This window comes from Haemaphysalis longicornis, unplaced genomic scaffold (assembly GCF_048455015.1).
Source record: "Haemaphysalis longicornis isolate Haplotype H1 unplaced genomic scaffold, Haemaphysalis longicornis Haplotype H1 scaffold_3, whole genome shotgun sequence".
NCBI classification, from domain to species: domain Eukaryota; kingdom Metazoa; phylum Arthropoda; class Arachnida; order Ixodida; family Ixodidae; genus Haemaphysalis; species Haemaphysalis longicornis.
Window position 1 is genome coordinate 169,347,858 of NW_027526335.1, and position 13,302 is coordinate 169,361,159.

General features: G+C 45.6%; 1 protein-coding gene across 4 annotated transcripts in view; it reads left to right on the forward strand.

Moving 5' to 3' along the window:
* LOC144175661 (sialin-like) overlaps positions 1-12,047 on the forward strand; it is a 61,653-nt gene extending 49,606 nt beyond the window's left edge. For all 4 annotated transcript variants that reach the window (XM_077704701.1, XM_077704703.1, XM_077704704.1 and 1 more), the window contains 3 exons: positions 3,017-3,172; positions 3,974-4,059; positions 5,143-12,047. In XM_077704701.1, the coding sequence (XP_077560827.1) occupies positions 3,017-3,172; positions 3,974-4,059; positions 5,143-5,364 (464 nt within the window). In that variant the 3' untranslated portion in view covers positions 5,365-12,047. The remainder of the gene's footprint in view (positions 1-3,016; positions 3,173-3,973; positions 4,060-5,142) is intronic.
* Positions 12,048-13,302: the final 1,255 nt, after the last annotated feature.

Sequence of the window (13,302 nt, forward strand, 5' to 3'; positions counted from 1 at the left end):
AACACTTCTTTGGGCCAGTTTGTACGTGTTGAACATAGGTTTCGATACATTGTGCGAGGCTCCGTGATGTTGCAGATAGGTTTGGATATGTTAAACACGTTACAAATAAAAGGCACAACATGAACGGGTGCACGCAATCCGACTTGCACCCATTTATTTGTGTTGGGTCTTTTGCAGCCCCGAGTAGGCTGTTGATGATGATGGTGATGGTGCCCAGCTATGCAAACCTATGTTTTACAGTGCGACATTCAGTATATGTCCCCCTCCTTGTGTGGTAATCGACATTTTATGGCAACTTTTTGACCGTCCTGTCGAATGATAGAGCTGCACTGTTTGCATCTTTTCAATGCAGTCGTTGTTTTTCAGCACAACACTGCGCCAGAAAGCAGGAAAGGGCTCAAAGCTGTGCCGAGTTGCGACAGAACAGCTCAAAGGCAAGAAGGCTTTCACGCTTTCACCAGTTTTAAAGGAGCCATGAAGAGAAAACACAAGTTTGGTTCATTCGAAAGATTGCCTCGTTAGAACCATAACGACACCACTTATAACGCAAACTTCCCTCAAATAAGCTACATAATTAGGAAAAAAGGAAATGACCATGCGACCCAACAGCTCATTTTCCGCAACAGAACCTATGATGTCACTCGAGAATGCTCTGCGATTGGCGGAGGCCGGCAAAAGCAAACGCATGTTAGGCAGGGCTTACAGTTTGCATAGCGAGCTAAATGCCCGTGAAACATACTGCACATTCTTTTTATGACAAAGAACGGTGGAGTAAACGGTTTTAAAGTTCCGAACGAACACGCAAGTGTGTGCGCCAAAGCGTACGAAACTACCGCCGACCGAGCTCGACATCTCGCTGTCGCGCAGACGAATTTTCGGGTTCGAGGCTTTTAGGGGCCAATGAACCGTCCCAGCACGCACAGCCGCGACCTTGCTTGGTATCGTAATCGCTTCACAGGAGGTTGGCCGTCATATCGCCAACCAGCAAAGGTAAAAATAGAAACGAGGGGAGTAAGGAACAGCAAGCAGTGATGAGATAGTGACAGTCGTCGCAGTTTCGGAATGGTGTTGGCTTGCTGCTATTGTTAGGAGCTCGTTTCCAGTTTACAACCACTGAAAACTTCAGTTTGTTCGAGTACTTTACAATGAAATTTCGTTGCTACGTTTTGAAATGCCCATGCAGTACGGGCAAATCGTCGAGGGAGTGCGACATCCCCGGTGAGGAGATCTCCTTTCATGTGCTGCCCAACGATGAACCTCGACAAAGCAAGTGGCTACGTTTTGTGAACTTTGCAAACGGAGGAGAAAGAGAGCTAAAGGAAGTACGAGTGTGCTCGCTTCATTTCCGAGGAAGTGATTACGGCAGGGACCCTTACGTTAGCTCACTCCTGGGACATGCTGGCGCTCGTCGCCAACTTCGTCAGATCGCCGTCAAAGCGCTCTGACCTTGGGGGAAAAAAATGCCGTAAACACCGTGCATTGACGCTCGTATCTTTCTGGTCGAAGCAGAGAGCTTGCGCGAACAGCTTTCCATACACGACAACGGCCAACTGGCATAAGTGATACTGCTACTGAAATTGAACTATTATTAATCGTAATAAAAATACGACACATACGTACCAGTCTGTATTCGTCCGTCGCGACGGGGCTGACGAGGCAGCGGTGCCGACGGCAGGGCGTTCGTCTGTTGTGGCTATCGCGGAATGGTCGCTTTCCCGTCTACCGCGTATCCCACAACTCTTGCCGCTCGTGCACTTAGAAGCATTGAGCGTTCAAGTGGTGTGAGGTTGTTAAATGCAAGCCCGAGCTCCTCGGCGAGAGTTTTGTTCTCCGGATCAGGTGATTCCATGACTAGGGCTGCGGGTGCACTAGGTTTTTTTTAGTATTTTTAAAATGGCCACCGTCTCGGTCGACTCCCGCGTGTGGGTGCTATATGGAGTCGACATACTAAGTATATGTTTCATGGACCGGCTCGTATGACGCCATGGTTCACGTCACGGAATGTGCAATTTTAGCGGGAGATTTAAAATTTTGGCTTAAATTGCCTTATTTCTCAGTGAATAAAGTATAATTTGCTTCCGGGAAAGCGCTTGGGGTACTATGAAACACCTAATCTTTCAAATAAAACAAACTTTTGTTTTCTCTTCATAGCTCCTTTAAGGTTGAATGAAAGCTGAATCAGTGGTGTGCCCTTCTTCAATGTGAGTGCTACAGGCAGTGGATTCTTCAGCACCATTTGGTGCTGTGCGCACACTTGCATCCATATGCACACCGAGTGCAGCTAGGCTCACTACACTTCTGTATGGCATGGACACTCAAACGGCGAACACATCCGAGGCTATGTATTTCATGGATGTCCTTAATCACTCCTCATGTCGAAGTGTCGTGAAGGGTTCTTCCACACAGCCGTGCAGTGATTGTCTTCGTAACATTTTGTTCTCTGCTGTGGTATTTGTGGTTGTTAGACCCTCCGTGCTACACAGTACAGAAGTGCGGTGCGCAAATTTCCACATGGGGCATGTGTCTGGCGTACAGTCTTTTTCAAAATTTTTTAGGCCATGCCGGAACAAAATAGGTGACCAAAAATTCTGAGCCCAAGCTTACCTCTCGAGCAAGGCTGAAACGTTTTATGGTAGGAAGCGGGAGAAAACGCCCGTCTTTCTTACTGTCATAAAATACTCCGGTCACTGTTGAACGTTAAGCTTTGCCTGTGAAATTCTTTGTGGCCTGTAAACCTAAGGCGTGGCCTAGAAAACTGCACAGGTGCCGTCATAAGTATTTGGAACAAGGATTTGCGAATAGCACAAATTATTTGGCTTACTGGCATTGTGATGGCCATTACCGGTTTAGAGAAAGCTGTTTCTATTAGGGGGGACTCCTTTAAATGCACACGAACACAGCCACGCAGTTTCCGGAAGAAGAAATTCTTGTAAATTTACGAGACTGTGTTCCAATTACTTATGATGGCGCCTGTACATGTGCATGTGATGTGACATCATCGTCTGGTCTGGTGCAGGGCTGATTGGGCCCGCGGTGTGCCTATCGCTGGTTCCCCTGGTCGGGTGTGACGCGAGGGCCGCCCTGGCCTGCCTAGTGGCTGGCATGGCTCTGTATGGCTTCACCGTTGGAGGACAGAGCCCGCTGGCGCTGGACATCGCGCCGGACTTTGCCGGTGAGTGGTTGCCCAGGCAGGCAACTGTAGCGCAAGCGTACACGTGCACCCAGCCCTTGCGCGTTTACGGAGTCCCTGTTATTTCTCGCCGTTACTTTCTGTTGTGATGTTGTAGGCAGTGATAGAAATGACTACGCGGGTGCAGAGTGGTGTCACTGTTGAAAGTAAGTCACGCTTGAGAAAGCAAGAAGAAAAAATGTTGTACTGGCTTGCCCAGCAACTCCAAATGGGCTCCAAATTGTAGATTGTAGATGGGCTCCAAATCGTAAGAACGGCACTCCAACACTGTATAACAGTGTGGTGGCACCCACAGAAGGCCAACTGTTAATAAGGCACATGCTAATGTAATGGGCCCTGCCTGACCTTCGTCAGTGGTATGTACCGTATTTGCACGAATGTAACGTGCCCCCGATTGTAACGTGCAGGTAAGTTTATGTGGGAAATTTCGAAAAAAAATTACTTCACCTCGATTCTACCACACAGGTTTAGAATTGGTTTTTGGGAAGACTTTGTGTCCATGGCAATTCTGCTGGCCACTTTGGCTTCGAGCCCGATTGTAACGTTCACACAAATTTGAAGGCTACTTTTAGCAAAAAAAAGTGTGCGCGTTAGAATCGTGAAAATACGGTATGTGGTAGCTGGCATTGCTGTCGAAAAATTCCACAGCATTGCCTGTGAATGTGGCAGCGAGGCCACTTGTGCTACTGGGAACAGTGTCTCCAATGTGCTGTGCTGTTCTCGAGTAGATTTGCTTACGGCAGGCTCTGTACTCATCCTTTCTTTCCTTTTTCCCCCCCCTAGGCACTGTGATGGGCATAGTGAACTGCATGGGCAACCTGTCCGGCATGCTGGCGCCCCTGGTCACCGGATACTTCATCGAGCACGACGTGAGTGATGGGAGAGTGAAGGGGAGCTGCTCCTTTATAACACAAAAGTTGGGCAATTTGTTGTTACGTTCTGGCAATAACTGCGACAAAGACGACACATCTTTGTCACGCTTATTCCCAGAGTGTATCACCATTCATGCGCCATCCTGCGTGTTCTTTTCTACGTGTAATTTTTTTTTTTGCTCTATAAAAAAAAAGAAGATGGGCTCATAAAGCCAAGCATTGGAGAATGGTTTATTGGAGAGAAGCAACTGAAAAGCAGAAGAGCTTTGGAGATGTCACTGAGTGCTCTCTTGATGCCAATCATAGTTCATTTACAATCTTGCAGGTTGCGAGGACTTGTACTTCGCCGAGGCACTGAAAATGAGCTGGTTTTGTTATAAGTGTTTTTGTAATATCACCTGTGCGCTGCCTCATGCGATATCCCGATTAGCCAAGCGGTCAGGCCACACTCCGCTCAGTCTGCAGTGTGCCGCGCATCGCACTGTCCACGCCAGCCGCACTGCTCGGAGCGTTCCTTTAATCATAGTACGGAAAAAGAGTAGCATGTGTAGACCATTACAGTGTAGACAGTGTAAACCAATGTAGACTACCAGTGTAGACCAGTGTTGATATACAGTGTAGACCATTTATAATGTAACCACTTACAGTGCAGGACCGGATATAACACGGATTTTTGTGACCACCGATTTGCCTCCCATAGAACTCAGCGCGTATGCGTACTGCCTCAAACGCAGTTGCCCGAGGCACAATACCGTTTATAGTGTGTTTTTGCCAGGTGCGCTGATCAACTGGCGCAGCTGGGGAGTAGCGATAAAGAAAGAAAAAAAGATGGAATCAGCCATATGACGCAACATGCGTTGCCTGCTCTCCTCTTAACTTCGACACAGAAAACAAAATAGGCACCCTTTTGTTCACGTGTTCTGTTCGCACTCACGTGACAACCGCAACTGCCCTTGCTGGATGCACCTCAGAAGATAGCAAGACACCCCTCAGGCATGAGTTAGGGCCGAATAAACTCTCCTGCTGCATTGCAGAATGAAAAAAGAGTGAACTGCTTTTCTTCTTCCCTCCTCGACGCAGGAGAGCCTGGCGCAGTGGCGCAAGTTGTTCCTGCTGGCCTCGGCCATCTACACGTTTGGGGCCATCAGCTTCGTGCTGTTTGGGTCTGCCGCGGTGGAGGAGTGGGGGGTGGCGCCCACCAGCAAGAACAGCCTGGTCAGCTTCCCGCACCCAGAGTCTGACTCCGACGAGGACCCCGGCGACGACTTCCGCGCAGTGGCTGCCGAGATGCACCTCATGTGACGCGGACGCAGCCGGTGTCGGACTTTTTGGACTTCCCGTCAGGTAGACTGGGTTCGTTGTGACCCTGTCTGGAAAGTCTGCGACGTTGCGTGTAACAGTCATAACCTCAAGTTCCTGCTACGGTCTCAGTGATATGACGTCTATCGTAGCGATGAAAGTGATGTGACCGGTTTCCTTCCCGGTGGATGGTATTTCTGGCATCTTCAAGTCAGAGGGAAGGTTTGTGGGCAAGATTTTCAAGATGTGACAGCAGTGCCCCTCTTTTGATGGCCAGAGCACCTGTACGAATGCCTACAGGTGCCTGGTTGATACATAAAATAGACACGCGGTTGCGTGTTACTGGCGTAGATGTTTGAAAAAGGACTTACAATTCCAGCTATGTCAGAAATGTTGCCTACTTGTGTTACGATTCGAGACATTCCGTTTGACTTTGTTTTTTTGGTTTATGTTGATGGAGGACAACTTTTTGGGTTGTCTGTAATGTTGCGACGTATAATGCAAGTGAAGCAAGAAAGCTGCGTTAATGCAGCCCAGTGTGTTAAACTTCTCGTGTCATTGCTTGGGGGGTCAGAAAGGCAACATTTCTTTTTACATGTGTAAGCATGAGACCCAAAAAAGAAAATCCCTTTTTTGGGGGGGATGGGTGGATAGATAGCCAAGGTACATGAGTGGCATTGTTACTTGTTCAGCCGTGTAAGGTTTTAGCATGATTTTATGTAAGAGGTGACCCTCTCTGGCATCCCGGTAAGTCTCACCAATTTGAAATGTCTACCGCTGCTGCACACCTGTTTATATTTTAACACTTAGAGAAAATAGCTAGCGAGGCAGAAACTGATCTCAGACTGCTAATCGTAAGAACCCAATTGTTTCGAAAAAGCAAATGACAAATGCATTGTTTACACGTTACAAGCAAGAGCCTCGGATAAGCTGGCCTGATCTCAATCGCATTGGGTGAGGACTCGGCATTGCTAAGAGCAGCACATTGTAAAACCCGTGCACTGCCGTGGGTGCAGCTTTGGGCTGCACGTGACAGTACTTACTCTGGTGTCGTCTCAGCTCTGCACTAGTGCTGCTCTGGCCTGCCTGCCACCCAATTGGGGTCATGCTTTCATCGAGGCAAGCACTAGTTTTGTTTATCTAGGGAACATACTGCCTCGACCGAGAAGATAAGTCATCTGGTCCCCTACAGGTAACACTAGATGAAAAATCAGGCAGGAAAGCAGCTTGTTTAGTCTTCCTTTCAACTCAGTGTGGCTTTGGCTTTGGCTTCTTTGTATGGTAGTTCTGGTTGCTACAGCTTAAGGGGGGACGCGGGTCTTAGAATGGTAAAAAATGGCCAAAATATCATTTTGAGAAAATCAAATTTTTGGAATTATTGTACCTTCAAGCACCTGTTTTCAAAATATCAACGCGAAATTCCATCGGGAAATACTCTAAAATTATGTTTTGAAACGCCTTGGGGGGCACAAAATGCCCCGAATTGGGCAAAAGTTGCTTCAAATTCCCGCGCGCCCCGCGGGCGAAGCAGCCGACCGATCGCCGCCATCTTGGTCTTGTTTTGAAGCTTGTTTCTTTGTGTGCATTTTGCAATATCTCAAAACGTGAACACAATCTTGGAAAACTTTGCAGTGGTAGGAAAATTCGCCATGGTCTGGGATTCAAACCCAGAACACCGCTTATCCAGAACAGTCGCTTTACCAACTGAGCTACCAGGGTGGGACTTCCTAATTACTCCACCGCTTGTGCTTCCAGGTAGCCCAACTGTTGAGCAGAGGTTTGGAATAACGGCAGCGTCGGGCCTCGAACCAAGGCGTAGATGAACCTTATACCCGTGCCACACGTACACAAAAAATGACATTAAGTGCTTAATGCCTTAAGTTTTAATGCCATTCATTCGCTGGTACATGCAAAAATCTGATGCCATTCGCCCTAATGTCATTTTTGGTTTAAGGAGTTCCGCACAACTCATTCGCCTTCACGAGCGCCTTAAATCTGCCTACTCTCGAACGCAATGAGCACCAAATGAAACCAACGAAACTCTCTAAACCAGAGTGTTGACGTGAAAATGGAGACGATTTGCTGTGCACTCCTGGGGGTGAAGTTCTGAAGAAGACGAGGTTCACCGAATCAGCGGCAAAAGGCAAAACATCGTGTTACCTGTTGTTTTGAATTTTTCGGACTTGGCTACTGCTGGCAGGCGACGGCAGCTGCTGAAACCACTTTTAGGAACGGCTCACACCATATTTTAGAAAGCACGAATTCTCATAACGTTTTCTTTCACAAAAAACATTTTTAACCCTTGTAAGAAGTTTTTCTCTACGTTGAGAACTTCTAAAAATGAGTGCATTTCTCTTTTTGGTCATTATCACCCGTGTGCCTAACACATTTAATGCCTTTGCGTTTGCACGTGTAGCACGGCCCGCACAAATAATGTCATTCGGTAACTTAAGGCGTGAAGGGGGTGGGTCTTCTTTTACGTTTCAAGTAAACTCTGTGAAACTTGTCAGTCTTGCAGCTTTTTTTTCTTACTGATTTCAAATATGCCATTATTGTTTGAGTCAGTCAATTAGTTCCCAAGATGGTTAGAGATAATTCTTCATTTTTGGAGGAACAATAGACAAAACAGTGGTAGTCATAAAACTATAATCTTTGTGTTTTCCAATACTATGAACCCTGGTGTATGCAATAAGAGAATCGGTTTTTTGATGCACCGCTTGGAACTAATTTTACAGCTCGTTAAACTTTGTGGCACCAGTGGCAAGGAACCATTTCGAGTGCCCATTTCAAACACCACACCACCTCCCGCGGTGGTTCAGTGGCTAAGGCGTTGCGCTGCTGAGCACGAGGTCGCGGGTTCGATTCCCGGCCGCCGCGGCCGCTTTTCTGATGGAGGCGAAAAGCAAGAACGCCTGTTTGTACGAGATTTCAGCGCACGTTAAAGATCCCCAGGTGGTCAAAATTAATCCGGAGCCCTCCACTACGGCGCTCCTCATTGCCTACGTTGCGTCAGCGCGTTAAACCCTACAATCAAACCAAATAATTTCGAATACTAAAGTTTAATGATCACTTTTCATTTTTCGTGTACGCGTGGTACGGGTATTACTTTGACTACAATATTTTTGCCAAGCTGTTACAGATATTTTTTGTTAGCTTTTAATGGCAATCTGTGTACTTAACAATACTCTGCACTAAACAATATAGTCGACATAATTATGCTGTCTCACCTTGGCCGATGTCAACCAAGGCATGGGCCAGCCTTTGACGAGTGCCTTATTTCTCGATCAGTTACGAAGATGAATAACTTGAGTTAGTGTGTTGTGTGACACCTCCGTAGCTCAAAAAACTGCCGTGGGCAAGGTTGTGATGTTATTTTTGTGACTGGCGCTGAAACCCTGAGTGATACACGGGCATTCACTCAAGCTCGGGTTCATTCAAACCTGACCTCATTCTGCCTTAGTTTGCTCGTTAAATCGAAGTTTGAATTAACGAGTCTGCATTGCATTGCTTTACCGGTGATAACCCAGTGATTATTTATTGAGTGCAAGATGTAAAGAAGTCTGTAGGCTAAACAAGCAGCAGTAGCACTTGTACTGCTGTGGTGGCGGTGGGTGGAGAAACTCTTTTCGTGGGGGTTTTGTTTTTACTTGCGCATTTTAGTGTTGTGTAGAACTGACAGCGCCGCCTAAGTTTAGTTCTGAAGGTAACAAACATCTTCAGTAGTCGCAATTTAGACTCAAAATAGCTCTTTTTTCTGGCAGTGAATTCGTTTTATGTGATTAGTTACGCAAAAATAACTTTGAGTTAGTGGCAAGGGATCTTCAGAGGGATCTTCGCATATTGTAACCGATTTTTTACATTTTAAATAGTCCGAATACAGTTCAGGTAGTTAAGAAACTCCTAGCTGCTACCTCTGACACAAAACGCGGTATTTCATGAACATACACAATCAACACTGGAGATGTGATGTTGTAGCCTGCTGGACAATTTGCCATGTGTGGTGGGTTCACTCCTTCTGGCAAACAGATGTGGTAATAACTCGCTTGCTGAGATTCTTTTTAATTGTACTTCGCTCAGTAACAGTAGCAATGGCATGATTCACTGTCCCGTACTTAAGTTTCATTCTTGTGGGGACACTTCTCTCTCGCCAAACCATTTCCTTGATGTAAGCATGTCATGTCATTGTGCGTTTTGTTGGCGGTGTACTCTGCGGGAGTGTTTCAAGTGTGCACTGTTATGATAACCGCATAATTTTAGGCAGAAGCAGAGAGCCCATTTTCCAAAGAGTAAGCATTAGCGCAAGAGTGTTCTGTGTTTTTAAAGAACAGCTGGTGTCTGACCCTCGGTTGATATGTCATTTTCATTTCAAACCGAGGGGTTTCAAGGAGGGCATCTTTGGGTTATTGGTAGCATACTTGCAGTTCATCGCGCTAAGCACGATTCCTGTAGGAGAAGATGCACAAACTTATATCGCACTTCAGGGGTGGAGGTTAATTCAGATGCATCTCTTCTATTTTTAATTGTTGTTAAGCGCTTTGTTATTTGGCTATGCAACATTGGCAAGATTATTCATTTGTGGCGCATGTGAATATTAAGCAAACAGGTTACGGTAAACAGAATGAGTAATTTCGCTCTAGGCCCATTCTGCACCTGTCTCTCTTTTTTTTACTACTCATTTATTGTCCGATCCATCGGAAGTGTCAGCAGTTTTGTGTCAGATGTGTTCTCTTGCTTGTTTTGCAATCACTGTCGCATGCTACCAGCCGTTCATCGTGAAAATGCGTGGTCTGTTTTTTTCTGTCTCCACTTTTCGTTTTGTTGTGCTCTTTTTAGCACCTTGTGGCCTTTGCTTGTGCCGTTTTTCAGTTCCATTGTTTTGTTTTTTGCATTTCGCTGCGGTTCTTAGTGTCATGTCACTGCACTGCTTCTGTTTCTACTCGATGAAGCACTAGAGTTCTTTGTAGGATGCTTAAAAATGGACAAAAATGTGACGCATGTGAACTGAAACGCACAGAAGTTTGAATTAGGAGGAGGTGGGGGGGGGGGGGGGGGGGGATTCCTGCACAATGTCTTCACTCAGCGTAGCATTCTCACTGAAATGTCGCAGAATAATGAGGACAAATAGGGGTTGGCACGAAACTTCTGACCTTTTTAAGTTAAACAGACAGCAGCATCCTCCCCCCCGCCCCCTCCTCCTCCCTCCACTCTGTATGTACGCTTATGGTGTATGATGTGTTGTGACATTTTACACACGAGTGGTTTTGTGGGGGATGGACTATAGGCTGCAAATGCACTGTGATAGGCCAAGTTGCTTTCATCCATCTAGTCTCTCTAATAACTGTTGACATCTATACAGCCTCTTAGTGTCTTTACTGCGAGTCGACCTCTGCAGGGGACTGATGTGACCGCCACATTCCGTTTTTGATTTAATGTGCATTTATTTTTCCTATCGGTGCGAGCATTCCTTATTTGCAAAACTCTCTAGCTTTCCGAAGTGGTGCTATCAACTTGGTGCTTTTATTACACGGCGGCGAAAATGAAATGCGCGTTTTATTTTGATTATTTTGCGTCGATTGCTAGTCCCTCGTGATATGCTCGGTTTAATTTTGAGATTAATCACTGCGTGATCGCACAAGTCTGAGTCCACCACCGTTCTAAGCGTTTCGTTTCTGGAGTGGTTTGGCCAGACTACCTTCATTTCTTTGTTTTATATATATTTTTGTTGTGACACCTGACCAGTGTTTTTAAAGAGAGTAAAAATGCGGAAGCACGTCTGCTCACGACCTTAGGTGCGCATCAAACTGAACATTTCGTGATCTGAATTTGTGCAGAGCTTTCAGCTGTGGCAATGGTAATAAATCGCGGCTCTAGCTAAAATCAATTTGAATTTGGATTTAAGCTGGGCACGAAATACAGTGGTCGTAACTAGATGCTCATTAATAGACTGTACACACCCAGTTGTAAATGCCTAGACGCACAAAATAATATTTGTGTTATATCCTTTTTGTATCTTTCTCTTTTATTGAAATGTTTGCGCAGTAGTGCCCTTTTTAATATCTATTCTTGTATTTTGTTTTTGACAACACATTGGTATCTCTTGGGCGCACTTCATGCATAAAATTGCTGTCGGCCAGAGATTTAAAATTTTAAGAGTTTGAGGCTTTCTCAGCAGTTGTGGCAGAGCTTCTGTACTTCTTTGAATTTCATCTGCACGTAAATACTGTCTACAGATCAAGTTCACATCTCTAGAATGTTGTTTTAGCAATGTCGCCTTAAGTTCTTCAAGCACAATTGTTTCTTCTCGTCGTTTGTTTCTGACTCGCGTCGGATGCCAGCACATTCTAGTGCTTGGAGAGCACACCAGCTTACTTAGCAATGAGCCCGCCTTGCGAGCTAGTTTGTAACTAGCGGAAACACTGTGTTCTGAAGTGAACATTTTCTGTTGCACTTTTTTGTTCCCGCGTACAACTGCAGGTCTGTGCTCTCTGCAAGTTCATAGAGGGATGCTCACATGAGAGATCAAGTTGATCGCGTGGGTAAAAGGCATCCACCGATGCCTGCAGTCGAGAGATTGAAGCAATTTGTTGTGTATCAGCCAACAGTGCTCAAATGGTTGTATAAATTGTGTTCGTGACGCAGTCTCACGCGCTGTACCCTGTATAAATACATGCACTTCTGTTTTGCAATTTGTGTCGTGTGTTTTTACCGGGACAGCACTAGCTTCTGCAACTCGTCTGGCAGTATCTGTCGAGTGCAAAGCCTATCAATCGAGGTCGCGGGCTGAAATAATGCACCTGATCGAGACTGCGGTGATCAATTTCACTACTGGAAAATTTTAACCCATTCTCCTCTGTGGTGTTACCGCATTTTCGCGCGTATAACCCGCCCTCCCCCTTTCCGTCGACGAATAAAAAAAAATATATGTCCGCATATTGCCCACATAAAAGGATAGACCAAAGCTACTACTCAAAGAACATCATACACATTTGTTTATGCAAAAGAATTCACCTAACTGGCTACGTAACTAGATGACTTGCCGCATACATTTTTTCAGGTTGTTATATTGTTGAGCTGTGTGTGTGCAAAATAAGCACTGTCAATGGGATTACAGTGGCTTAATCGCTATTTCTGCTGTAGGGGCATCACGGTCAAACGCACATTGCAGTGAAGTTGCACTAAAGGAAATACAGTACGTTGCATATAACAATCCGCACCTCTACCTCACCCCTGAAGTTTTTACATTTTCGGTGCGGGTTATACGTGCGAAAATACGGTACTTAATCCTGGGAAAGCACTGGAACTAGCATTGAAAAAGCGTATCTTGTGTTTGAAAAGATAAAATTTGACATTTACCAGAAAAGCAGCCACATGGCTACAATGGAAAGCTGTACAGCTTTTTGAGGAACTTCACAAAGAAAACTTTGTCCTGGTCCAGGATTTGAACCCGGGGCCACCGTCTAACTAGAACAGTCCCTCTACCAACTGAGCAAACCAGGAGGCTAGTTGTTTCGAGCTGAAGAGCGCACTGATTTACAACTAAAATGGCAAGTGTTGGTCAACCAGTTTCAAGGTGTTCTATTCGAATACGGCTTGTCTTCTCCAGGTGGCATCGAAGTAGGTTTTGTCTGGTGAATTGCAATGCTCAGCGGATATTCGGCTGCAACACGGGACAGCTTGGTGGTATTGTCATGTTGGTACTTCTGCATATCATTTGGACAGGTTCTGTAGTTCCTATTTGAACTTTGTAATGTAATAGCCACCTTTTCTCAACATCTTATTTTAAAGCCACTAATGCTCTTTGTGCAAAATGTAATCAGGTTGCATTGGCAAACTACCTTGCCCAGAATGTACCAGAAGCACTTAAACTTTGCATATTGAAACTCAAACTGGCTTTTTTTTTTGTTAATAAATACCTGCTGAAACTAGGAGTCTTCCCACAGC